At 45.6% G+C, this 27,950-nt stretch overlaps 1 protein-coding gene across 1 annotated transcript in view; it reads right to left on the bottom strand.

Annotated features, from left to right (window-relative positions):
- The window catches only part of DDIT4L (DNA damage inducible transcript 4 like), a 119,352-nt gene that overhangs the window by 21,251 nt on the left and 70,151 nt on the right, over positions 1-27,950 (bottom strand). The window contains exon 2 of the mRNA XM_069630711.1: positions 25,792-25,920. Coding sequence (XP_069486812.1) covers positions 25,792-25,920 — 129 coding nt within the window. The remainder of the gene's footprint in view (positions 1-25,791; positions 25,921-27,950) is intronic.

Below are 27,950 nucleotides of genomic sequence, written 5' to 3'. Positions count from 1 at the left end.
AGGTAGATCAGTGATGAAGTCCATAGAAAGCGTATGCCAAGGGCGAGGCGGGATGTCAATAGGGCGTAAGAGGCCGGCTGGTTTTTCCTTTTGACTTGTTTTGGGCGCATACTCCACAGGACATTATAAAGTCTCCGATATCTTTTTTCCAAGACGGCCACCAGAAGTAGCGCTTGATCTTTTCCGAGGTCTTGGTCATACCGGGATGTCCTTCCATTAAAGAATCGTGATAACAAGAGATTACCTTTTTCTGTAAATCTGTGCTGGGCAGGTATAACCGTTCTTGGAAATATAATAGGTTGTCCTTCACCGTAAAGTCCTTTCCCTGCAGATACCAATTCTGTATGTCTGCTGGAGTTACCAGTAGCCTGGCTTTATCCTTAACTTCCTCTATGGATTGTGTGGCGATTACGCCTAGAATTCTTTGTTTGGGAATGATAGGTACAGGTGTAGGATTGATCAAATGTTCTTCCACTCCCATCCGAGAAAGGGCATCAGCTTTACCGTTTTTTGTACCAGGTCGATAGGTAATTATGAAGTCAAACTCGGCAAAGAATAGTGCCCAACGGAGTTGCCTAGAGGATTGAGCTTTTGCGGTTTTCAAATATTGCAGGTTTCGGTGATCTGTAATCACAGTAACGGTGTGTCGGTCCCCCAGAAGATAATGCCGCCAAGCCTTAAAGGCGGACTTGATAGCTAGAAGTTCCTTATCAGTAATAGTGTAATTGATTTCAGGAGGCGAGAATTTGCGGGACCAAAATGCCACGGGATGCAACTGATTGGTTACTGGGTCCTTTTGTGATAGAACTGCCCCCATGGCAAGGCTCGAAGCATCAGTTTCAACGATGTAGGGGAGTTCTGGGCGAGGATGTTTTAAGATCGGTGCAGAGATAAATCTAGTCTTCAAATTCTGGAAAGCTTGTTCCGCCTCGGTAGACCATTCAAAACATTTGTTTTTCTTTAACAAGGCGATGATGGGCTGGACTATTCGAGAGAATTCGGGGATAAACCTGCGGTAAAAGTTAGCGAAGCCTAACATGCTTTGAACACCTTTTACGGAGGATGGCGATGGCCATTTGAGAATTGCATCGACCTTCTTTGAATCCATACGCACTCCGCTAGGTGATATGAATCCCAAGAATTCAACTTCAGTCACGTTGAAAACACATTTTTCCAACTTAGCGAAAAGTTTGTGTTGACGCAATCTCTCGAGGACCATTTTCACGTGTTTCCGATGTTCAGTTTCCGATGAAGAATAAACGAGGATGTCGTCAATGTAAACAACAACACACACATCTATGAGCTCTCTGAGGACATCGTTCATAAAATATTGAAAGGCGGCCGGGGCATTGCAAAGTCCGAAGGGCATGACCTGATATTCAAATAGCCCATACTTGGTGCGGAAGGCCGTCTTCCATTCATCGCCCTCTTTTACTCGTACCAAGTGGTAGGCTCCTCTAAGATCCAGCTTTGTATATATGCATGCTTTTCTGACTTGGTTCAGGGATCAAAGGTAATGGATATCTATTCTTAACGGTGATCTGGTTCAGGGCGCGATAATCTATACAAGTTCTAAGGTCCCCTTCTTTTTTTGGAACGAAGAACAAAGCTGAGGAAGCAGGTTACTTGGAAGGACGAATAAACCCATTCGCTAGGTATTGATCCAGGTATTGTTGGAGGTGAAGATTCTCAGGCTCGGTGAGGGCATAAATTCTACTACAAGGAGGAGTAGATCCAGGTATCCGGTCTATCTGGCAGTCATAAGACCTATGAGGAGGTAGAGAGTTAGCCTGATCCTTCCGGAAAACATCTTGGAATTCTAGGTATTCAGGAGGTAACTGAGGACCCTCCGAGGAAATTGCTGCCAGTGCAACACCAGGTCGAGGGTGACAAGTAGACACATTCTGGAAACTGAACCGTTCTTGCTCGCCAATCGATCTGAGGATTGTGCTTCTCTAACCAAGGAATTCCTAGAATAATCTGGAACTGAGGGGCCTTGATCACATCGAACACGATCTTCTCATGGTGTCCATCTTGACTTACTAGCGTCACTTCTTGGGTGGTATGCGTTACTGGTCCGGAGGCTATCTCCGTACCATCCACCGTAGTAATGACGTCCTTTACAGCCTTTGGACAAAGAGTCAGATTCATCCTCAAAACCATTTCATGATCCACATAATTGCCGATGGCACCGCTGTCGACGTAAGCTTCAATCGCATGTAATCGATCCGGATGTTCAGGGCTAATGAGGACCATAGGTATCACGAAATGCGAGGTCACGGAACTGGTTTTAACGCTCGGCAAGAGGACCTCTATTCTTGTCGGGCAAGGTCATTTCCCTGCTCAGAGTTTGTGACCCTGGTAACTGCAGCTCCTACTGCCTTCTTGGCTGGTTTCACCGGACAGTCTCGAAGAAAGTGCCCCGAGTTTCCGCAATAGAGGAATAATTGCAGCTGTTTTCTCCTTTCCCGCTCCTTTTGTGTTAGTGGTCCTTTCAGGCCCCCTATTTGCATGGGTTCCCCGGAGTCTACTCCTTTGGTAGGAGTTGGTGGTTTGGAAAATACTCGAGCATCAAACTTGGAACGATCGGCCTTCCTGTTCTGCAGTCTGTGGTCAATTTGAACGACTAAGTCAATATAGTCCGAACTGTCTTGCGGGGGATTCACTACTTGGGCTAACACATCTTTGAGCTCTCCACGTAGACCTCTATAAAACAGCGTAATCCTTTTGTCCTCAGGCCATCGAGTTTCCACTATCAGTCTGTTGAAAGACGCAATATAAGCCAAAAGGTCTTGATTACCCTGTCGCAATGAAAGGAGCTCATTGTCCAAGGCCTGCCCCTGTGAATGTCTTGCAAACAGTTTTTCCATACTGAGCTGAAAAGCTTGAAAATCATGGAGAACCGGATCATCTTGATTAACTAGAGGGATCGACCAGTCTGCCGCATTGCCACTAAGGTACGAAAGCACGAAAGCTACCTTAGCTTGATCAGTTGGAAAGGCTGCTGGCCGGCATAAGAAGTGCAACCGGCACTGATTAATAAATACTGCAAACCTCTTTGGGTCACCAGAAAATCGTTCGGGCGGAGCCAGAGGTACATTCCCAGGTAGGTTGATCTGCACTGGGTTCGTAGAGGATGTTGAAGGAAGATTTGCCCCTGATGCGGGTAACGGAGTTTGTCCGGCTTGTGACTGTAGCAATTGTCTAGCGAGATCGTCTGTTCGCTCCTTGGAAATAATCAGTTCCCTTCTTAGAGCATTTGTTTCCTGACGGGCTGCATGCACTTCTGCTCTTAGTTCCCCAAGTAACTGGGCTAGCTGGTCGGTATCCGAGGTTTCCATAGCGCCTGGGTGGGAGTTTTGCGATCGGCTTTGCGTTCTGTAACGCTCACCTGATTCCCGCAGAGGCGCCGGTCTTGACTGGGTGAATGCCGTATCTTCAAAGGTGATGTGTAACACACGGTTGGCTCTTTGGGCTGGACCTCTGTGCACTGTATGTCTGACTCGAAGAGTAAGATGTCTGCAGATAGAAAATATGGGATTAATGAACTGGGGTTATTGGGTGCCTCTCTCCTCTTCCCTTTCTCTTCTCCTGTAGAACCCCAAAGGTTAACACCCTCACCTTAGATAAGTGAACGCCAAGCTCGCCATCTGCCTCGGGGCAGGGTGCCGTAACCAGTTTCTTCACCGGATAAGGGTGCAGGCCTCTTGACCTCAGAGGACTGCTGTCCGTCGTTAACTGCACGAACGGTAAGTTCTGGGCACTTCAAATGTCTTAAACGTCTTTTGTAATGATATCTCTTGTTTTGCAGGGTTCCGGCGATGGCGGATGGCGGGCTGATGAGAGTTGAGGATCGAACCCGCGTGAGGAATAGAAGCGCCTGGAAGCACGTAAGTAAGCGCTTGTAGCCTGCTTCACGATGCGCACTAACTGTCCCTTTTATCTTGCAGGTACAAGTTCGGAGCTTTAGAGAAGCTGAAGGGTGCTGGAATACCCACTGGATTCGGCGTGGGAAGGAGTAATGGCACATGAGTGATAAAGTTGCCCAATGTCTTTAAACGCACCTTCTTTTGTCTTTCAGATGCGGGATGCAGTGGGAAGACCTCCGGAGCATGCGAAGAGTAGGTAAGCCTTTGTCTTTCAGATGCCGGAATGCAGCGCGAGGCGTTGGTGACAGCCGATGGACCAGGTAAGAGATGCGCTGCCACTGAAGACCGTAGTGCTAACCTGTTCTTTCTTTGTCTTTACAGGTGCTGCTGAAGACTGGATTCCAGGATGGTAAGCCTTTGTTCCCTTAGGCCCAGGATCAGAAGCAGAAGACACGATGAGCGTTCTGCTGCAGAGAATGCAGAATAACGCAAAGCAAGATTCATCCATCGGGTGTGGTTTAAATAGCCTCCTGTAGTGCTTAGGTGTCTCCTTCCACAGCCACGCCTAGGTAAGAAAAGAGTTCCTGCTTTCCAGAAGAGTTCCAGTGTTCTGAACCTAGGGAGTGGCTCCTGCCCCACCCAACAGGAAAAGTACTCCCAAACAGAAGAGGATCAGGGGTTCAACTGGCAGGTAAGTAAGCAGCATGGTCTGCTGCAGGTAAGTCCACCCAAGCATTATGAGCCCGGCGCTTCCAGCGCTGGGACTGGGCATCTTTATGAGCCTGGTGCCACTGGCACGAGGACAGGGTCCAAAAGGTCCCAATTGGGACTGGCTGGCACTCGGAACCGGGGTTATGGGTCTGCTTCCAAGGGAGTCGGGCAAGTCCTGATCTTTTGGAAGCAGAGATCATGACAGTATGCTTCTGTGATACTTTGCCTGATGATTGCTAGTGATATAACATCCCTGATACTGTGATAAAACATATGCATAGCATTATTTAAACACATATAATTATCAAAATACAAGCGCCATTTCAGGCCTTTGCTTTTGATGGTTTTCTGTCTCTTATCCGAACTACCTGCTGCTTCTTTCCATCCAGAATCGATTATTTTTGGGGTGAGGGAACATTGCAGGGGGAAACCTCAACTTGGGTGCCATCCATCCTAATTCAAAAAAAGCTCCTATGCAATTGTGCTTTTGGTATGTTCTACTAGAAGGTTAACCAAGGGAATTGCCTCCATTCCCATTGTAATTATCACCCCATTGGTGATTGATGCCCAATATTAAAATGTGTGATTTTTGTGAATTTACAAAATAAAATATTGTATTTTTCACCAACCGGCCTGGTTCCTGGTCCACTTTGAACGGGGGTATTTGTAAAAGGGGGTGTGAGACGGGTTGCATATCGGCTCAATTTGAAAAAGCCTTCTTATTGAGAGCTACATCCCAGGCTAAAACCAAGTGTCCTGGTCCAGTGTGTGGTGCCCGATTGGTATCCTAACAGGGGGCTGGGAGTGAGGGTGGATGGAGATAGGCAAGCACACTAGGTCCGGAACACATTCAAAGGACACAGCCATATGTTGATTGCAGGGACGTGGCCTTCAAAGGGGAGTCGGGGGACACCGGGTCTGGGTTGGCCATGTGGTCAATGGTCCCCACGCCAAAAAGCCCCATTGGGTGTACATGGTGTTTGGCACCTTAGCCTTCCTATCCTCGCAGCCCTCTTGCGAGTGCACAGCCACAGTTGCGAACTGCCTTCGAAACACGAGGAGGCTGATGAGGTGGATGAGGCGAGCCCAAGAGGCCAGTAACCTTGTTGAAGCACACCAATCTTTCATGATCCTCTTACAGGTTTGTACGTGTTGTGGACAACTTTTCACAGAGTTTTTTATTTATTTCTATTTATTTATGGGAAGTGGATGGCAATGACAAACTACATATTTTACTGCTGCGGTCGAGGTACTATCTGCATAAATCTGAGGTATTTTCCAGAGTTACTGGGGAATTTCTCATGAATGGCACAAACCACACAGGCAGGTATTGGTCGAATGCGGAATCCCAGTCTTCCATTAATCCACCATGTAAACGCACAGTAGGCCAAAAGCCTGCACCACCTGTGTAAGCGATACAGAAATACTGTATTTGAATGAACCCAATAATTGCATGCATTTTGTTTGAAATACCATTTCAAATGTAAGGCATTGTAATGCTTTATAAGCTTTATCATGTGGGGATCAATTGAAAATGTGAACACCCATTCGATCACAAACAGTTTGGGAGATGCAGAAATATTGTTTTTATCTTCCATATGAAAGAAAGGTAATTGTATGGATGTTGATTCTAAAGATTAAGGTTAGGTTATGAGATTAGAAAAAGAAACTTATTCAAGTTACAAAAAAATATTTTTGCCAGTGACCCATAGAAGTTACTATGATAGAGGTGAACAAAATGCAATTTTAGCCTTCTTGGTTTTCAAACACAAAGTGCTACTCCTATGCTGACACTCAGATGGTGGTCCATTTAGATCTTGCCGAGGCATGAGTGCCCTCCCGGCTGTGTGAATGCCTGTTGGCCATAAGGGGATGGATGAGCAGCAATTGGCTGAAACTAAATGGGGACAAGACAGAGATCCTGGTGGTGGGTTCTTTTCGTAATCCTGCTCTTTGGTCTTCTTTCTGGCCCACTGCCCTTGGGGTGCTAGTTACTCCAGTGACGATGGTTAAGAACTTAGGGGCCATCTTACCTCATCTCCGACGTCTCAGGTTAACACGAGTATGTAAATCGGGTCACTTCCTACTGCCTGTACTTCGTGGGGGATTGCCCATCCTCCCTATCCATCTTTGCCCTTGGGTTGTCCAATATCTTGTTCCTTGCTCCGTCATTGGGACTGATCCTCTGGCTGCAACATCTCCAGAACCTGGCTGCCAGGGTGGCCACCTCTACTCCTTACAGGGTCCATATTAGTCTGTGTACATGATGCATAAAGCAGGTTACCATCAGCGGGCGGACTATCTGCAGGACACATTAAAGCCCTATGTGCCGGGTCGCACTCTTCGATCAGGTGATTCATTTCTCATGGTCATTCCTATGTTTTGTCCTCTGAGAATTGGGGGACGTGCCTTCACTTTCTCAGCAGCCAAACTTTGGAATAGTCTGCCCACTCCTCTTAGACGGGTTGAGGACTATCTGAATTTCTGTCAACTCCTTAAAATGTGGCTTTTTTAGGCCTACCCGGTGGCCTTGATACACTGTTCTTCCTTGCGCCATGCCGCCTTAGGGCTACCGTGCGCGTTATAAGTATTAACATAACATAAATTGAGTTAACTTACTTGTTACTAGAATTACGAGGGCGAACTGCAGATCGAGGTTCGTGCATAAGGACCATCATTCGCAACACAGATCTTGTAAGGCAGGCGGCCCTGAAGTCCTGCAGCTCGGTAACGCATAGCAGTGGTGTGACTTTGGCAATTTAGGCCAAGCAGCCAGAGTTCTCTGCAACAGCAGTTTTCCAACAAAGTGGGCATAATCTCACAACGATAGCAAGTAGACGAGGTGGAAAGGTCTTTCATGTGACTGGGTTCAGGCTCTGGTGATTGATCGTCACGACTAGCATCAGATTCTCCATGGTCTTGTCTTTTTCTCTTTACTCGTCTGAATATTCTGGCTTGTACATGTAGGGTTGAATAGTGGCCATAGTTAGAATATTGAAGTAAAGAATCAGAAATAAATCGAAATTGTATACAGCAACGAAATGAGGTTTCGCATTAAAATTCAATGTTAATGAAAAAAAGTGAAAAAAACAGCCATGTTAGAAAAAACAATTGTGCAAAGACAAGATTAATAGGGACAAAATCCAAAGGTTTGCAGGGAAACAGGTAAAGAACATGTCATGTTAAAGCAGAGTTTAAATATGGTTTGGTAGAGACATTTGTACAGAATATAAGAAATGATTAAATAAAAAGCGACTACTCAAGTCAATTATCAGCAGCAAAAGTACCTGTTCTCAGTGTGTCATACTTGGCAGATAGATGAACAGAGAACAGAAACAAATCCGTGAGACTTGAAAATAAATATACTGACGCAAAAGAAAAAAACTCCTATGTTATGTGATCAGAAATGGTTGGTTTGTATTTGTCGAGGAAAGAGGCATCTTGGCATTTCTATGGGGACACATCAATAGATTGCGCAGAGACATGCATTGGCATTGTGAACATGGGTGTAAGAGGGGTGGGGGGGCACTTGAACTTAGGGCGATCGATGAACGGATCAGATTTCCAGAAGATGGCGGTGCTCAAGCAGGCGTTCGCATGTAGAAAAGTGAGGAAGACCAAGGTAAGATGCATAGGATTTCTTTTAAAAAGATGGATCGATGTATGATTGAAAATACATACCTGATCAATTGGGACAAAACCGCTTGAGCGAACTACCCCTTTAACCTTGTCGACTCATCTGAATTTTGGGTGATTTTAGGTTCCAAATGGTAAAGCTTTTTTAGGCTTACTGATGGGTCATACTAAGATGCTACTTACAGTTAATCTACAGTTAACCTTCCATAATCGGCTTGCATGATCTTTAATAATATTTTATTGCTCCTTTCTAAGTAGCATTCTTATTTTCACCTTTAATGCTTCCCACATGATCATGTCATCAGGTTTACAGGAACCCAGTGTGATGGGGCCGGTTTTCAGGCCCTGAAAGAGCGGCGAGTGAGCACGCCCCACGCCAACAACCCAATGATGACAGTATGAAGGGCAGGCCCCTCCCAATCCCTTCTTACTGGATGCAGATCCAGCACCAAAGCAAAGCCAGAAAGCAAAACCTGGCAGGGTGCCAGCAGGTGCGGGAGGGAAGGTGGTCCGAGAGCCTCCACACCCAAGACAACCCCACCAAAGCCATACCATAGCACACACAGCGAGAAGGCAGAGGACACTGCGGGACACAGCAGCGACTCCTGCAGAATCAGGGTGTGCCACAAACACGGCAACACCAGCCTGCCAGAGCACCACAACACCGGCATGGCATCCTGTAATGAAACAGCTCCAGCCGACACGGTCTGCTGGAGCATGTGAAGGGGGATAATTCACTAAACCACCAGGGGAAAATGATGCACAAAGAAAGGTCTCCAGGAAGGCCAGAGGGGCAAATACCCTACTAGCCCATCAGGGAGAACAATAGGAGGAAAAGGCCTTCACAAAGGCATGGACAATCTGTCAGCCCCTATGAACCACTACAGGCTCCACATTAGAAATGGTTAAGACTGCATGGTGATGGGGTAGGACTTGCTAGCCCCAATGAAGCCTCCCCAGCCTTTCCCCTGAAAGTCCCTCAAGGAAGGCAAGCGATTTGTTAAGGTACGTTGGCCAGTCTTGAGGTGGGGTATTTAAGGGTAAGTGTGAGAATGGTAGAGTGTGGGTAAGGTGTGAGGACAGGAGTTGGTGGAGGACAGCTGAGACCAGAGAAGTGGAGCGCGAGTAGGGTAGGTGTAGCAGGGAGGTAGTGGTGGTGGAGGTGGTAGTAGTAGAATGGTGGTGGGAGTAGGCGGTGGTAGTCCGTAGTAGTTGATGGTAAGAAGTCTTGAGTGGTAGTCATAGTAAGAGGGGGTAGCAGAGGTGAGAGATGGCAGTGGTAGCAGGGTAGTAGTAGTGGCATGGAGTGGGAGAACAGGAGTAGCAGCAGGAAGGGAGAGGCGGTAGAAGTAGTGGCAGAGAAAGTCAGAAAGAGGGGAGAAAGTAGAGCAGCAGCAGTCTCCTTGAGTGGAGGTCAGATTGACAGGAAGAGCAGGAGTAAGAGAAGATTAAAGGGTGTAGGTGGAAAGGCTGTGAGAGATTGGAGGGATAGCAACATGGTGGGAGGAGAATAACTTAGGAGCCCGCTGTAGCAAAGGGTCAGGTAAGAAAGTGTAGAAGGGAGAGTGATACCAGGCAAAAGAAGGCATCATCCCTAACTCACCCCCACCCACCTCCGGTTCACCCCCTCCCTAAGTGGGAAACGTTAGGGAAAGTCTAGAAAAAAATCAGAGGGAGTTAGCCAACACTTTAGGGAAGACACCAATAGGATTAGTCAAAACAGAAACATAGGTGTCCCCGTTGGCGAGCTACTAACACCCAGTTAAGGATGTCTAGGCTAGGGACAGGGTAAACTGACAGGAAATCGATAGAGAGGGGGGGCCCTAGCACCAAATTCCCCAGGAACCCCTTAAAATAACTACTTGTAATTCAAAATAAACACCCTTGGACTTTCCAACTGAGTCTGCATGGTAATTGGTAGCAGGCTGCCACGCCCCATCACACCAGTTATCCAAAAACATTACTGGATCCCCAAGGATGGCTGGGCAGAGTTGGGAAACTTCCTGTTTTGAGGTGCATTCTACTTCCTCCCCCACTCACCACAAACTGTAGCATGGTCTAACATTAAAGGACCCGATATATGTACTACGCATTGATGGAAGCACATCTCCCTCCACCATATGCAAAATAGGCTGTGGTATGATATTCACGCCTGGAACTAAGACAAGCTTCTGCCAGTAAGGCATGCTCTCCAAAAGATTAGTGACCTGAATTCTTAAATGCTTGTAAATGTTCCTTGGATGCCAGATTGAAGCCCTACACTTCTCTGTGTACCAACATCTCGATTTAATTACACATTTTTAGGACTCAGCCCAAGCTTGCACAGGAAAGTGTTCATATTAAACAGATAATCCTAGGATAACCCAAAAATAGGAGGCTCGCGCCCATTTCACAATGTTTTATATGCATCGGTTTTAAACTTTGCTGTATTATAGGAGTGCAACTGTTCCTCTTTATCAACTACGAAAAACCAATCCCTTAGGTCTTGAATGATGTAATGCCTTGCACTGTACCATGTTCCCTATCATTTGCTCTTTTATGACATTACAGGTTTATTTTTTTTTATTATTTTAAAGATAATGAGCATTGGGCCGTGCAACTTCTTAAGATTCAGAGTAGTTACAACTATCAAGCCACAACAAGGCCAATGACGATTAGGGATGTAACGGGATACCGTGAACGACTTAATTGAACAATAATAACTGTCACACCGTTTATACCGTTAAGTGTGCTTTTCAATCTGATTTGGAAATGCTGCAGTAAGCAAGTGCTGCGCAGTCTTGGTCTTGCACTGTTGGATGTGCCGTCTGCCAGGTAGTTTCAGTTGGAGCAGTTTTTAATGCCATTCCATAAACCACACGTGCCTGACATGAAATCAGTATGTTAGAAATAGGAAGAATAAATACAGTGCCAAGAAGGAAAAGGGTTTACTTTGGGATGGCGGCTTTGGGGTTTATATATTTATGATGGATAATGTTTGCTAAACATATGACAATGGGAGGGATTTCCCCGGTTCCATCATTGAATTTACATAGTAAGTCAAATTGCAAAATTCACTCAGCTCTGTGGGTATTCCCTGCTGCCATACCAAAACATGTCCGTTATTACTGGACACCTTTTGGCCCACAAGTAAACTAAAGGCTGTAACGTAAAGAGAGTGTGTGTGTGTATGCATACAAGCGTATACTACCATCAGCCTCCATTGATCTGTGGCATGCAGGTTATCAAGATGGCAACATGTTCATCTTCACCAGTAGCCAGTGGGGGAGCTAAAAGCCTAAATGACCACTTAAGAAAAGCTATTCAGTTTGCTTTGCCAGTCGCAGCAGTGCTCCCGCCCCCCCCCCAACCTCCTCCTCTCCACACGTGTGTTTGGTGGAAGCAAGGGGTGGCATTTCAGTGGAAAGTATGTTGAAAAGCCCAATTCTGGCCCCAGGTGCCTGGTTTTGTTTGATGATAAATCTGACAATTTATGATCTTTTAGAAAATGTTTCTTAAGGTTAGTTAACTCCACCTGCTATACCGCGATAACCATGATATACCGTCATTTGGCAAGAAGGTTATCGTACCGTCATAAAACTAATACCGTGACACCCCTGACGATCCAGTAATCAAGAATAAAGCAGTAACACATCTGCCAGTCTTGTCCAATCAGATTTGGATCCAACAACTTTCTCATGCAGACAAGAAATCTCCCTAGTTATGGTAACTCCTCCTCATCCAATTCATCCTAATGTCTGTCGCCCCCCCAAAAACCTGCCCCACCTTTAACTGATCCACACAAGTCCATACTTCCCTCCCCATCCACGGTTCGATATTAGGGACACCGCCCACTCACAAAGGTCCTCGCCTTAGGCCAAACCTTTTCGTATCGGCTAACCAGAATTCCTTCCGACACATTTATGTAGGAGGTAGAAAAAAACACAATCAATTTCTTGTGGCCTACTTGTAGTCTGTTCGTAGTTCTACTCCATCAATACAAACATGCCGAGATCTATTTCAGAATGAGAGAATGATATGGACTGGTTGAAAAGTGTTGAGTTGGGAGAGGAAGTGAGTGGTGTGATGTGTTGAGGTGATGGTGTGTTGTATTTGTGTTAGATTATATGTTACACTTTTTTTTTTTAGTCTTGTGCAAATGAAAAGAATTACGATTTACGTTTTTTGGCAAAAGTGGGACCAAAATTGATAATGGGGAGTACATGACTGTTGGAGCACAGAGGACAGCAAAAGGGAAGGGGGATGGGGCCTATCGGAATAATGGAGACTCCCTTGGAGCACCTTTGTACTAAACTGCCACAATACTGAGAAAATATAATGAAACAATTTTGAAAGGGTGCAGGACACGCCAGAGCACTGCTTAGAAGCGTGGCCCAGGGAAGGCACATTTGAGAGCGACATAGTTGAAGACATGTATACTTATTAAAAAACAAGGGGAAGAAAATACAGAGTAGACACAGCATTTTGGCCCTGTCGAACATGGTTGAGGAAGAGAATAAGCGACCTACAGAAACTCACACGTGAAGACCCGGTTACAGTCCCATCAGCCCCGCCCCCACACAGGTTCTTTCCCACTTTTCAACCAGTGGCAGGATATGCCAACCCACAGCGAGTGCCTCCAGTGGAGGACAGTGAAAGGGGGGTAAGAAAAAGGGATGAAGTAACACGGGGACCACAGGTATTAATACACCCGGTCCAATAGACCTACATGAAACCATGTGACTAATTGAAATTGAAGAAGGTGCGCGCTTACAGATTTAGGACATGTAAAAGAGGAGGAGATTGAAAAGTCAGTGCAGAAAAGGGAGGAGCAATATGCTACAATAACCCCAGATGTATGGACGTTTAAATAGGATAGTACAAAATGTCCAGAGGTCGACGTCCCACGAGGAGTGGCAGACAATGAGACCACCAATGACTGGAGTGGAGGGGACGAGGGGGGACTTTAGAGGAGCTGCGAGGGAGAAAAAAAAAGGAAAAAAATGAAAAAAATAAAAAGTGAGGAATTGTGCGCGAGATAAACAAGATTGGTACCAGACACTCAGGGGAAGATGGCAGTCACGAGTACCACAAAGGGCAAAGGCGCCACAGACATGGGCACAGTTGCCCCTGTTGCAAAAGGATCGAGGAGGACCCCTGTATATACCTTGGGCCAGTATGGACAGGGATAACTTGATGTACCGCTTGCCATCCATCACAGCCTGGGCGGGCAAGTGGATCTAAGCTTTAGAAAAAGAAACCGCAGGGATTACTCTTGCGGTAGGTGATCTGAAGAGTTTATTTGTCACCTTAATGGGCAAACAGGCAGATATAAGGAGCAGATGGGGTGACCCCAAGTAGTAATGCACAGGATAATGCACCATTTAATAATTGCAGAGTGCATGTGTGGAAGGTATTGCAGACAATGTACCCAGACACCTCAGACATGGAGACTACCTTGATGCAAACAATGAAGCAAGACAAGACCCAGCACAGTACATCCAACAGACAGAAGAGATGTGGACACTAGAAGCACGACACATGGGATGCTAATATTCCTGCCTTTTACCACATTGATTAGGGGAATTCCTGTGGATGTACGGAAAGCGTTAGGAAAGGTGGTAGGGATAGAATTAAAAGGGTAGCACAATATACAAGAGCATATAGTACACTTTTGTAAAGCACAGCAAGATCGAGGACTTCAGATAATTCTGTAAAAGCCGAAGCGAAATTAGTACAGAAACAGTTGGCCAAACTTATTATAGAATGAACAGTATTAACAAAAAAGTCACACCAGGACAGCCAAAGCCCACCCACCAAGGAGGGGGGGGGAGAGAAGTACCCATGGTGATGGCCCAGCCACAAGCATCTTTAGGGATCGCCCAGCTACAAGCACCTGCAGTATATAGCCAGCCACAATCACAAGGGGGAAGGTATGCTAAACCAAGAGGGTTCTCTCAACAGAGAGGGTATTATTCATAGGGGGTGAAGGATATGGTCAGCAGGGTGGATATGGTCAACAAGGGAGGGGGTATTTGCCTAGAGGAAGGGGGATGGGATACAGAAGGCCAAGGAGTATGGGGTCATGTTTTATGTGTGGTCAGATGGGGCGAGTTGCACAGGAATTTAGGAGCATGCCACACCTTATGGCTAGGGTAGGCCCCAAGTTGCATAGACCCCCATGCAGACCCCACCAGCTCAGATGCAAATACCACTGCAACAGATACAAACCACACAGATAAAAGCACCATTATTTTGGTAATACAGCAACAAACTGATTTCCCAGATGCCACAGACAGTTAAACAACCACAGGAGGCACCACAGCAGTCACAGCTGAATGCCCTCCAAGCACAATCACATGAACCACCACAACAGGGGGTTAGCAACTTGTTATTGCAGAGGTAGTACCCCCACTACACAGGGTGGCTGTGTTCAAAGGGAACACCTTTCCAGGTCAACCATGAATACCATATAAGCCATCCCACAGGGAGCCCTGATGTGCCCAGTCCTTTGGGAGGTAGCAATGAAGATAAGCCAGAAAGGTTTTGTTTTTGATCGACACAGGAGCAACCAAGTGCTGTATTAAGAAGGGTACCTTTCCCCTGTCGGACAAAGTAATGGCCATGCAGGGATACTTTGGGGCTATAGTAACAGTTCCAATAACTGCAGAGTTGCTTCTTAACAAAGTCACACCAAATTGTAGCACCCTTCTTATATTCAAAGGACACGGCCATCAACACATTGGGTAGAGACATTATGAGCTAATTGACATGACTATTTCATTCACTGAGAAGGGAATCAAGTGCTCCACACCAGGAATATGTTACAAGCTGGTTGCAGCACTCATACAAGCATTTTGTGCACATACTACTCTGATGCATGCCATTGCACTCACTATTTTTGTATGCGGTACAGGTTTTGTTGGGATAGGTGCCACGGATGGAGGACCACACGTTTTGACTGCCTGTTGATTTCCTATTTCAACTAGCAGTGCAGAGACATCGTCAGGTACAGTCATCACCATACACTAAGTAGTAGCACTCCCGAGGAAGAACGTGGTACTATTACAAGGGACATATGATGAGGCAACAGAGTGGTGCCAACACCGTTTTACAGACTTGACTGAATAACTTTTTGCAGACTATGAGGAGGAGAGGGTGCTATGTAAACCGGGCCAGGTGATGGTAGAATACAGAGAGGTCCCCCAGAAGGATTATAATGACAAGCAGATTTGATCAAAGTACCAGCGAAAATATAGTATAGACCAGTGCCCCCCACGATGTAGGGGCAGTACTTATAAAGCTAAGAGGGAGCAATATTACCCCGGGTTAAACAGCACCCTGTCAAGAGGTAGACAATATATGAAACAATAGACAGGGCATCATTAAGACTTCAGAAACCCCATGTAACACAGCCATGTACCCTGTCAAGAAAGTGAAGGGGGTCCTGGAGGATGAACCAGGATCTCTGCCCATTGAACAGAGGAGAGAGTTTCTGGTGGTACCAAATCTGGCCACCATCTTGTTTAGCATCCTCACTGAAACAGGTCATTGTACAGTGATCGAAAAACGCATCTTTTCAATTCCATTACATTCAGATTCACAGCATCTCACCTACCACAGCACCAAGTTCCAACACACGCAATTACCACAAGGGTATTGTGAATCCCCAAGTGTTTTTTTACAGGATGCTACAAATGGTCTGGAGCAACTTACAGATGCATAGGACAGTGATACAATATGTTGACGATATTTGGTGTGCAGTCCAACAGAACACCAATGTAGGGAGGATTCAGTTGCACTACTCCCATTATTGACAGAAAAGAGATACAATGTGGAGAAGGACAAATGGCAATATTTTCAAAAATAGGTGGTCTATTTAGGGCAGGTAATATCAGCAGATGGTAAGTGGGGGTCACCCAGAAAGGACAGCAGCAATACAGCAGAGCATCAACCAAACACACTAAAGGAAAAACACTAACTATTGTAGGTCATGGGTATTGGGCAACTAACTAAACCCCTTCTCTCCAGGGATTGAAGGAAGCACAAAAGGCCTCTTGGTCTGGTCCCAAAAGATGATTGATTCATTCAGGAAATGACTGCCCTGGCTCTGCCAACACCAGATAATTAAAAGATGTTTTACGTTTTGCCTACTAATGGCCAAGTGATGTCCTCACTCAGCAGAAACTGCAAGGCTACACATGTTTGGCCTGCTATAGCAGTCCTCTAGACTCTAATGCAGAGACACTTTCCATATAAACAGTCACTTGAAGCAGTGGCATTCGCAATACAGAAATCAGCCACGATTACAATGGGAAGCTCAGTGACGCTCTTTGTAGAGCGTGTGGTGTTCGCTATATTTGACAAATCAAAAATCAACCAACCAACAAGCTTCAGGGTATGAGATAATATTGACAAATCCTACTACTGAAATTGTGAGGTGCCATCTCATGAATCCAGCAACATTCATAACACTATTACTTAAGCAAGGAGACAACATGCATGATTGCGCTAGGCACATTGACAAAACTGAGGGGGGAAACAGTGGTTCAGGTAGAGCCCTTGGAGGATGGAGACATGCATTTCATTGATGGGTAAAAGATAGATTAAAGAATGCGGTGTCGACATACTGGTGCAGTGGTGGCGTTTCACCATGAAGGAGAATTCAAGATGGGGCACAAATAAGGTTGCCAATGCACTTTTTGGCCCAAGCAGCACTGATAACAGTAGAAATGTCAGAGGGTCTCTGTGACCATTTACTCTGACCCGGCATAGTTTACATCCACTGTACATTCTGGATTGGCCAGATGGAAAAGGGGGGGAATTCTTGAGGAGCCATGGCTTCCCAGTACCACATGCTGAATTATTGTTAAGATTGATAGGGGCACTGCCTCCGCCTGTAGCAATAACAGTGGTGAAATGTACCGCCCATGCCAACGTGACAGACGTAATTTCCAAAGGCAATGAGAGAGCAGATGCCGTGGCCAAAGAAGCAGCATATATTCCATTGGACACCAGCAAATATATGCCTTACCACACAAAGGACCTATGCTCCCACACACAACATGCCCACCCACCCACAGAGCACTAAAACTCTGTCCATGACCCAAAAAATAGATGTGCAGGGGGTTGGGACTGCTCCTCCATCAGAACAGGAGCTGTAACCCAGAGTGCTCCCTCTCATCCAATGTTTGATATGGCGCCAGAATAGCACAGGGAAACCAGGGATGCCCCAGACACTGCTCCACATAGCACTGGACCAATTGCATTACCCAGCACACAACTGAGGAATAGATCACTGCAGAAATGCAGGTGCATGCGACGGAATTTGTGAACAATAAGACAATAAAAGCTACTAGTCCATCAGGACCATTTCAACATTTGCACATAAGACTATATAGAAATGAAAACCAGGTGTAATTCTTATTTCATTGTAGTTGCATGTCCATTTTCATGCTGGCTGTAGGTGGGTCCATGCGCTCCAACGATGCCAACTCTGCAGCCAAATTTATACTGCATAAAGTAGTTCTAAGGTGGGGCATGGGTGAAGAACTAATAACGGTCCACACTTCACCAATGACTGGTTTAGGGGAAATAATATCTTTATTGGATATCAAAACCAGTTGTGTTCTACGTACCATCCTCAGGCCAACGGTGTTGTAGAGCGCTTAAACGGCTTGCTCAAGGAGCACGTCACAAAACTTTGTGATGTGCTTCCCAAAAGCTGATTTCATTGTACGCCTTTGCATAACCTAACATGCCTGGCTCCGACCACTCACCCCCACATGAAATATTTACAGGCAGGAGAATGCATGCATCTTTACTCCTGCACATCGATTTTTTATGTGCACAGTGCTGCACAGGTTCGGGGGTTTGGGGGATGAGTTTTATGGTGATCGTAAACAACTAACTCCCTCAAATATATTTCATGACAGCTACAGCCTCATCAAAATAGGCCGGGCGGCTCATAACGGGAAATGCCATCCCCAGAGGAGGAAGAGGATTTAAAGCCTTCCTTTGAACCAGGCAACAGTTATAAGGAACTTCATGAGGAAATGGTCCGACCCCAGGTTTGAGTGTCCTTAACACGGTTTCCTACTGTACCCAATCAGCAGTGAAGGTTGAAGGAAGATGGCATGGATTCACTAGTCTGACGCTCGCAAAGACAAGAACAGCCCTATCCCATGAGAAAAAGGGAGGGGCGAGTAAAGGGGCGTATTGCTGAAGTTGAATGACTATCCTCTAGCACCTGTTTCAGTGACCCAACACTTCTTTTGCAGCAACAAAGAATGGAGGACTAGTATCAGTACAGAATAGATATACCAATGTATGTTGGTTAAAGTGGTTTTTCTATTTTGTGTTCTTCCCTTTATAGTATAAGGGAGGTCTTTTACCCCCTTTGAAAGTAACCAGAAACGAAAATATCTCAGTACTATGAGCTTTGTGGCCTCATTGGACTCTATGCCACACTCTGATTTAGAAAATGCTACCGCCCCCTGGGTCGGTTATTATGAAGATGGAGGGTGCTGCTTTTTGGGATGCACCCAAGAAGAATATTTTACTGCAGGAGGGCGGTTGCTAGAATTTGGATACCATAGGAGAAGGACATGTCGATCAATTCATTGATCAAAGGGGGAAATGTAAATATGCAGATCCAATGCTCACAGAGGGGGTGACGCACATACAAGTTAAAAGTAGTAATGCCAGAATGCCAAAAGTGACATGAAGGGGGCCCCATGACACCTATATCACACCTACATTACACCTAGTGCAACACACGTCAGGGAGTTTGGTGCTGTGTAGCGAAGTACACGTGTGAAAACAAAGAACTTGCATGTATTTTTAACTATCGGGTAAATAGGGATAGGTAAGCACGGCTGCCGCGATGAAAAGTATACTTGCAGCAATAGTCATATTTTTATATCCTTTATAAACACAACTTCGAAGTGCAATGAGTTTAAAGGTTCCGTATATTAATGAATAACAGTTTGGCCATAGTTTATTAGGCAAATCAACAAGGGGAGGGGGGGTCTTGAAAGTCTCTATGCCAGACATTATTCCTGGTTACGAGAGCCTTACCCAGATTCTTTAGCTCACTATCTTTCACAGAAGAAATATCCCATATCAGTCTTTGTCCTGCCCAGGGGCAGTCCAGCATGGAAATGCTAGGAGAAATAGAATTGCCTATCATTTCGGTGCTGGACTGCGCCAGGGCAGGACAAAGACTGATATGTTTGGGATATTTCTTCTCTATGAAAGAGAGCTAAAGACTCTGGTAAGTCTCTCGTAACCAGGACTAATGTCTGGCAGCGGGACTCCCAGGACCCCCCCCCCCCTTGTTAATTTGCATAGTTTAGTAGGCCCATGGCACACTAAACAGAAGCCATTTTTTATTTGTTTGGAAGGCCATAGCTTACTGTAGAATTGAGGTGTTGCTGACACTTGCAAAGATTATAGATCAGCTCACCAATGGTGAGACACCAAGAAGTCCACAGTAGCAAATTAATTGTTGCAGAAGGAAAAATGTGCTCATTGTAGCCGAATGCCAGGTGCAGTCCCACACAATAATTTGAAGGACATTGGGCTGGGTACCAAAGGCCTTGGCAATGAGTACAGCAGCAAAATAGAATTAAATAGGAGAAATTCACTTTCACCAATGGCATCCTGCACAGTTTTTTTTATACCTAGAGCTGGCACAATGCAAGATAGAGAGGGGAACCAAACAGGACTAGGATAGTGTGTTTGAAAGGCTGAAACAAAGCCCCTGATCTTGATCAATTGTATTGGATAAAGGTGGGATGCTGTGGCTCGTGCAGTCTCCAACTAAGGGGTCCAATCTGCACTGAGGGAGTGATCAACTTGTATATTAGTGGATGCCAACCAATGGCAGGCCAGAGTTTCTGCTGGTCAGCAGATAATTATGTAATTGAGGAGAGGATGCCTGTGGGTCATGACCTTCTGAAGGGGTGCTATTCCAGGAACAGTTTTTATCCAATCAGGACATGTAATGTATAAGTATGTACAAGGGTCCTGTGATGACCTACCAATTATGCATTAGCACATCCCCAAAGTTGTAACGATTGGCAAATGATGCCGATATATGATTTTCTTGTATACATACTGTGGCCCTTCTGGGTGTATTTAAGAATGTATTGCAGTTCAAATTTACAGAGCCGTTTATTCTCCCAGTCAACTATTCAATAAAGCAATTTGTTTTCTTGCACAGTGGACACGTCTTTTGGATTACTTTTGTATTTTTCATTGGATGCCCCACCTCCCCCCTCCCCCACCCGAGGACCCCTGGTCTACAGAGGTATACAAGGTAGGCTTTCCCTAACAGAACCTACACAACTACCATCATTGATCTATTCCCCCGATTGACATTGGTAATCCACCCCTTGTGTGCCCGTCTCCCACATCTTGGATAAGTCATCAAGTTCACATGCATCTTAAGCCTTTAAGGAATGTAGGACACCAGTGCTGATTATGGGGTAATAATCCTTTGCTCAATTTGACAGCTGGATTGCCCCTAAAACAAGTTATTATGCAATGCAACTTTGAATTGAAAATCTGCTCTGCGGAGATCTTATTGGTTAAAAATGTGTAACCAGCACTTACTGGCCTTCCATGCTTTTAAAACTTAAATATAAGCAGCAACTGCCCGGTTAGGATCAGGTCAGATATGGTAAGCTCTCATGGAGGTTTAATTTTACCCTTCGAAAGACAGGCTTGGTGCTTTGCCAACCTGCTCTCAACCCCTCCGCGCCTACCAAATCAATTCTCAAAAACTACAGCTATAAGACTGGGATGGCAACGTGAACTGCATAACGCAATTTCCAAGAAATCGTGCTCAAAGGCTTGTTCCAATAGGTTTGCTATGGATGGAGACTTGATCCTTGGACCTGGGACAAGCAGGACATCTTTTACAAGATACTGGATGCCAGCAACGGTCAGATGAGTTACTGGATTCATGTAGTTTACTGGGATAGTGAACAGAACAGGCTTTGTGGGTGGACTTTGGATTACTGGATCAAGGTGGGATTATGCTTACAAAAGATTGCAGCATACACAAAGATGCCCAGCTATCTCCTTCAGGCTACCATAGTCTGAGATTATGAGATAGGAGTCACCACTATATTGGTTCTTGGTAATTGCTACAAATTACACACTTGGGGGTTGGCTAGAGGTTTTTGTGCCAGTCTGCAATGGTATCCTATGGACGAAATGTCTAGATGAGTATGATCATGTCTACAACACTTGTACAGTGGATCACCACAACTCATTTTAGGTTCTCCTAGTTGCCCCCTAGCCCTCCATATGCCTACAACTTCCTTCCCTTTGCACACAGTCATTTGTTTAAGTTGCATTTCCTTCCATCTCTACAGCCTTATGTGGTGCCCCACAGAGGGGAATATTCAAACAAACCGAGTGCAATAATGGAAACAAAAGAGATGTAATGCCTTTATGCCATTTTGCACTCAAGCTCATATTCGTGCCCAATGTTTAGAATGTTACAAAGTAGAGCTTGCATCACCCTTTTAAAAAGTAATTTCAGGGAGTTACAATTTGTCGCTCTTTTGTCGCTCTTTGTATGTAAATTTGAGAGATTCTTGCGGTCTAACTGAATTGGAATATCCTGCTTAAAGTGAGCCCTGTATGCTACTTTATCAACATTGAAGGCATTTTAGAATTGCATTCCACAATTTGTAAGTGTTAAATAAAGTAGAAAATATTTAAAAAAAGAGGGGATCACCGAACCTCTTTTCTTGATTAGAAGCCAAGACATGATCCATGAGGGCTAGTGTCATTGAACAAGACCAGCCCGACTAAGAACATAGAAGTAAATAAGGCTTTTATGAAGGGTCAGTTAGCAGCACACATCCCAATTTACCCTCCCCAATGTCCTTTTCTTAGCCAAGAGCAAGCCAATGTAGGAAAATACTGCTCAACTGGAATGCCAATAATGACAGGATTCTCCTGGGAAACAAATATCTAGTTTTCAATACTGTCCAAATTCACCAAAGGTCTCTAGGTTTCCAGATGTAAATCCAAAAGGGAGAATCTTACTCGGCTAGTGTCTTACTTTGGGTTTCAGTTCCTAGTTCTTGGTAACACTACACAGTTGCTTGCATTTGTGCACTCTACCATACATTGCATGTTAGCCTGCCATTCCAGCAGCCCTGGTGGCAGGATACCACCAAGCTGAACCCCAAAGCATGCACCAGCCAGTTGGGCTACTAAGATGACTAGCGCAGGTCAGTGCGAGATGGGGCAGGCCAAAAACCTTACACCGTAGGCTGTCCAGATCAACTTCTCTGGAGAGGGAAATGGATAACTTCCTTCCGTGACCCCGGGATTTAGTGCCCATCTACCCCGACAAATTTCAACTTTCTTGTACCAAAGGGAATCTTTCCTGTACACTATATTAGATGGTCACTCAGCCTTGTCGCCTCACCACATGCTTCGAGCTGCGGCCATTAACTCTAGTCAGACTAGCAGGCATGGTACCTGCTTTACCTACATTCCAATTGCCTTTTCTCTGCGATTACATGCTTTGCCCTCAACTCCTTAGCCAGCCTGCTCCTCAACAGCCTCTCCTTCCAGAGATTACCCACAGCCATGGGGGGGGGGGGGGGGGGGGGGACCTTCCACTCCACTATAAGCCTCCACCCTTATCCCCCCAGCAGTTCTCCAATATTCTTCCTCCTGCTCCAATTCCCACACCCATCTCTTCTAGCGTATATAAGGGCATAAACAACGAAGACATGGTAATTGTCATTAACAGATGGACTATTTCACAAACTGGGCTGTAAGCAAGAAACAGCTACACACCGTTATAGATTTGTGAATACTTTGGCAGGCTGATAAGCATATTGTATTGCTGATGAATTATGATCCATACGTGTAAAATGTCCGATTATTTTTGAAGTGAGATTGTAGCTGCAAATAGAAGCATTCGCACGTCAGTGTTCAGGATTTTGGCACTTATGTTCAGATGAAATTTGGGCAGTTATGAGATTAGGCACCGTTTCTTCCTCTTCGAATGACCATATAGAGGTATATATTGAATGGATTAGTATACAATGAATTAGTTCAAAATGCAGACATGTTTGTTCTCACTTCTATAGGGGCTTAGCCATGAACTCACGTACCAGCCCCACGTAAATGTACTGTGGTGTGGGTAACTTACTGGATTCTAATTTGTGTACTTGTTCAGATGAACAGGCTCCTTTTACTGGAACCCTCGCTTAGCCGTGCAGATACAGGAGCGGGACCTTCATGGAGTCTGCCCACAATCTTGAATCAGCACTCTTCAGCCGTCTGAGGCACGATGGTTTCCCAGAACACAACAGCTCTACATCTGGCACTGCCCTGGTCAAATTAAAAGTGGGTGTCCTGGTGTAAAGTCGCCCGTGGCACCATTTTGGGGAACAAGATGGTTAACAGATGTTTCTACCATTCTAAAGTTCGTGTTGGCTTTCCCCTCCCAAAACCCCTCTACCCCCCGTATTTTTTAAAAAACATGACTTGGAAAGGCATATCCTTTCGTGCTTGAACCCAATATAGCAGTTTGTTTTACCCACGCCTCTGTCCTACCTCGCATAAGATCAGGGTTCCCTTAACTGCACAGGGCAATCAGAGCAAAGTGGCCATGGGTTCTCGGTGGGTGAGCATGGTTATGTCAGTGGTCTGCGTTACATGGTGGACCAAAGTGAGAAACCCTTGCAAAAATATAGTGTAGGCCAGGGAATCCTCGCCAGGGAACAGGTAGTGGCATCTGGCCCCTCCATGACCAGCATACCCTCAGTCCTCTGCCTGGGTTTAGAGTTCGCCACATGGTACCAAATACCACCACTACTAACTTGGACCATACATTTTCAATAAAACCTGTGTCTAAACCAGTAGCATTTTATTTCTGCATGAGATATGGACGTACATGACCCATGGCCAGAGTAAAGCTGCAACCATATTATTAAAGGATGTTGCATTCGCACCCATATGTATGGAGGTTGCACTGTGAGATAGCAGGTTGGTTGGCACGCATGGTTGCTCATGACGTTGTGCACATTACACTAGGATCTGTCCATGGCGCATGTACGATACCTTCTGGCTCATGGCTTATTCTCCCCATTGAAGGCTATCCACAACAACCGAGAACCAGGAGGAATCCTATGGGCACTAGGTACCAACTCGGAGGCCGGTTTAAAGCAGGGTCAGATCACATGCGTAGGCTGAGCAGAATTTCAAGATCTTGAATGGTGCTATAAACCCATGCTCAGTAGGATATTTAGACAATAGTCAATGTATCCTACTTCTCTGTATAAGGCTCATTAGTACCCGGCGAGGGTCAGATCATAACAATCTGATTGGGGTCAGTCGGAGCTTTACCTGACTGGAAATCCCTCTCCGGACGTCTCTTTCCTTTGTCCCCAGCAGAGCGGGGGGGGGATGGGTCGGGGGATGTGGCAACCCCTCAGCCAATGAGGAGGCTCAGAACGGGGTAATCCCTGCTCTGAGCCACCATACGGCTGCCATCTTACCTTGCCGGGGATTCAGGTAAGTGTTCGCCCTCACCCTGCCCCCCCCCCCATCCAAATAATGTCCTCCCCCACCCTCCCAACCTCACTTAGCTTCTTTTTGGTCCATTTCAGGAGCAGACGCGCTGGGAACACTTCCGTCCCCACCACATCTGCTCCGCGACAGGCTGTCATGGAAAGGAAGAAAGGACTACATACACGTAGTGCCTCCTCTCCTTTCCATGGCAGCCATTTTCTTGGTTCACATTTTTCCTATTTTTGAATGCCCGCCATGGAAAGGGAGAAGGGACTACTTGTAGTCCCTTCTCCCTTTCCATGGCGGTCATTTTATTGGTTTCCCTTTTTCAATTCATTTTGAATGGCCACCAAGGAAAGGGAAAACTGAGTCACGGCAGCCATTTTTTTTTTTTCAGTTCCAAAACGCTGGAGCCTTTCGGAACAGAAAAACAATACTTAGTACCCCAGTCTTATGGGCCGGAGTTCTCATAGCAATAAGTCCCTCGATGCGGCAGTATTACTGAGTCAGGTAAAGCCCCATCTTCACTCAGGCCTGTAACTATGGGCCCCGAGCTTTACCTGACTCTGTAATGCCCCCACGTCTCAGGCTTCGTGCTTAATTGTGTAAAACCCTATAAAAAACAGAGGTTTGGGCACAAATATGGGGCGGGGACACTGCCAGTATCTGTCCATTTCGGCAAGAGCCGTATGGAACCATACTTGGTTCTACCTTCGCCGTCTAGTGTCCTATTAGATGAGCTACAGGTTTTCACAACAGACACCAAAGTCACCAACAAGCCATTTTCTATAACATAGAACTGAAACCTGCAAAACAGAATGCTGCCACCAAGTGCACTGCCTGTCCCACCACACCAGAAAGCAAACTCAAAATGACATGTTTTCTGGAAAAGGGGAAACGGGCCAAAAACCCTATCCAATACCACTGCCAAGGGATTCATATGCACAAGACACTTATATATCAGATTGCTGACGCCTACAAATACACCAAACCCATATGTACATAAACTGAACATTAAGCGGGGCTGTGTACGCATACTCACCAGAAGTAACAGGACTGTGCCCACTAGACTCTACCAACTTTGAAACACACTCCGGGCTTTTGATCTTCATGGCACTTGTTGCCACCATTTTAAGCGCCTGCTTTTCTCTACTGCAGCCCCACTTGGTTTCTGAAACGAAAAGACGACAAAATAAAAATGGAACTCCTGCTCCCAAGTCTTTGCTTTGAAAAGTTATTTGTGGAAGCTCTTGAGAAAAACCATTGATGTTTCACAGCCCAACATGAGAATCATTTAGCAAACCTCTCACAGCCCAACATGAGAATCATTTAGCAAACCTCTCACAGCCCAACATGAGAATCATTTAGCAAACCTCTCACAGCCCAACATGAGAATCATTTAGCAAACCTCTCACAGCCAAACATGAGAATCATTTAGCAAACCTCTCACAGCCCAACATGAGAATCATTTAGCAAATATCAAAATTGGCAACATTATATAGCATCTGTTGATACCGTACTGTATCCTTTATAATCAACAAAAACAAAAGCATTTAAATGGGTTTAGCATCGAATGCAAAAGCCATCGGAAAAAATGCATCGGAAAAAATGATGAAATTCGGCAACCAGCAGAACAATGTTAGCTGCTACCTTCAATTTTTGCAAGCACATTTCAGAATTTTTGTTGTGTTAAATTGCACCCGTGGGAATCTACAGAAGAGTAATGTGCAAGCAAAGGAGAAACCACAGATCTTAATGGACCACAACTCTGAATAAAAAAAAGGATTCTTAAGCACACTTAATGTGGTGTGCTCATGCACTTAATGTTTGCACAATTGACATGGTGTGCGCATGCAGATGACATTTGGACAGCGGCAGGGGGACCTCCCCAAGGCTCAGGCTCACTCTGAGGTGCTGTGATGCGAGACATTGCCTGGGACCCTTATTCCTGGTTTCAGTGCGCTCATCCCCTTAGGTCAGGCCAGCTCCCACACAACTCCACACCTAGCGAGCGCAAATTTATTAGGATGTCACCTCTGCTAACATGGCACTGGTAATGTTACATCACGTTCCGCAAAGTTATTTTTAGTAAAAAGAACACCATCCCATCCAGTTCATGGGCGAGTGGTTTTCGCTTAGGTCGAGGAGATGAACGAAGTTACTTGAGGATTTTAAGGATTGTGACCTGGTTCAAGTCTTGTGACAAAAGCAGTTGTCTAGCTTTAGGGACAGACCTCAGGCTGGTAGACGGAGGATGCAGGAGGTAAAGGGGGAATCCCAGACCACCCCCAATGAGGCATGGTACAAAGGCCCACCGACATTAATGACAACCATGGTACAAACCCTGAGGACACCTCTACTCACAGTACTGTTAATCCCAGAGAGGTATTCCAAACTACTAGACCGAAGTACCTAGCAAAGGAATTCATGAGTTTCCCATTAAGGGAACAGAGTGCAAAACTCAATTCACTGGCAGGTACGTAAATTAATTTCTTCTGCACGGCTGGATAAGTAATTTTAGGGAAATACATATTAGTGCAGACCACGTGTTCCCACAGAAATAAAGTTGCACTGGACAGACTAGACTGAAATTTAGTATGGATTATATGCACGTGAGAGACTAAAGCAGATTACAAAAATGAAATTTCCCCACGATAATGGCTTGTTTTACAGAGAGACCGAGTTCAAAGCAGCAAGGTCAGCAGGACTCCAGGTGGGAGGTAAAGAGTTACATAGCTAGGGCACTTTCAAATTCCAAGAACAAACCAAACCTTGCTATAACCTCAGACCCATCCCTGTTCAGCCCACATGATCGCAACAACATGGCCCAATCACAGCGCAGCGCAGCCTACACTACACAGGCCCAATTCCACATCCCCAACCACCATTCAAGAGGAGGAGAGTGCAGACTATAAAAGCCAGCTAGCTCAGTGAGGGGCATCAGATAAAGAGCTGGTCGAATGTGAGTGAAGAGATTGGCGAATTAGGTGGTCTATTGAAAGGAGAACTGGGGAACGGCAGTTGGTGTGGAGGGAGAAACTACGTTGAGGGCAGAGGATTAACAGTTATATTAAGGAAGGAGGATGATGAAGTTACACTCGGGGAGGGTTACCATCTTGAGAGGAGGACCTACCTCCATCTGAGACTTCTGGAAAATGGCTTAAGACTCTGCCTTGCCCATGACATACTGGCATGGAGGGC

This window comes from Ambystoma mexicanum, chromosome 6q (assembly GCF_040938575.1).
Source record: "Ambystoma mexicanum isolate Mex_15411 chromosome 6q, UKY_AmexF1_1, whole genome shotgun sequence".
Classification (NCBI taxonomy): Eukaryota; Metazoa; Chordata; class Amphibia; order Caudata; family Ambystomatidae; genus Ambystoma; species Ambystoma mexicanum.
The sequence above is the reverse complement of the archived record's forward strand: the minus strand, read 5'-3'. Positions and strand labels throughout refer to the sequence as shown.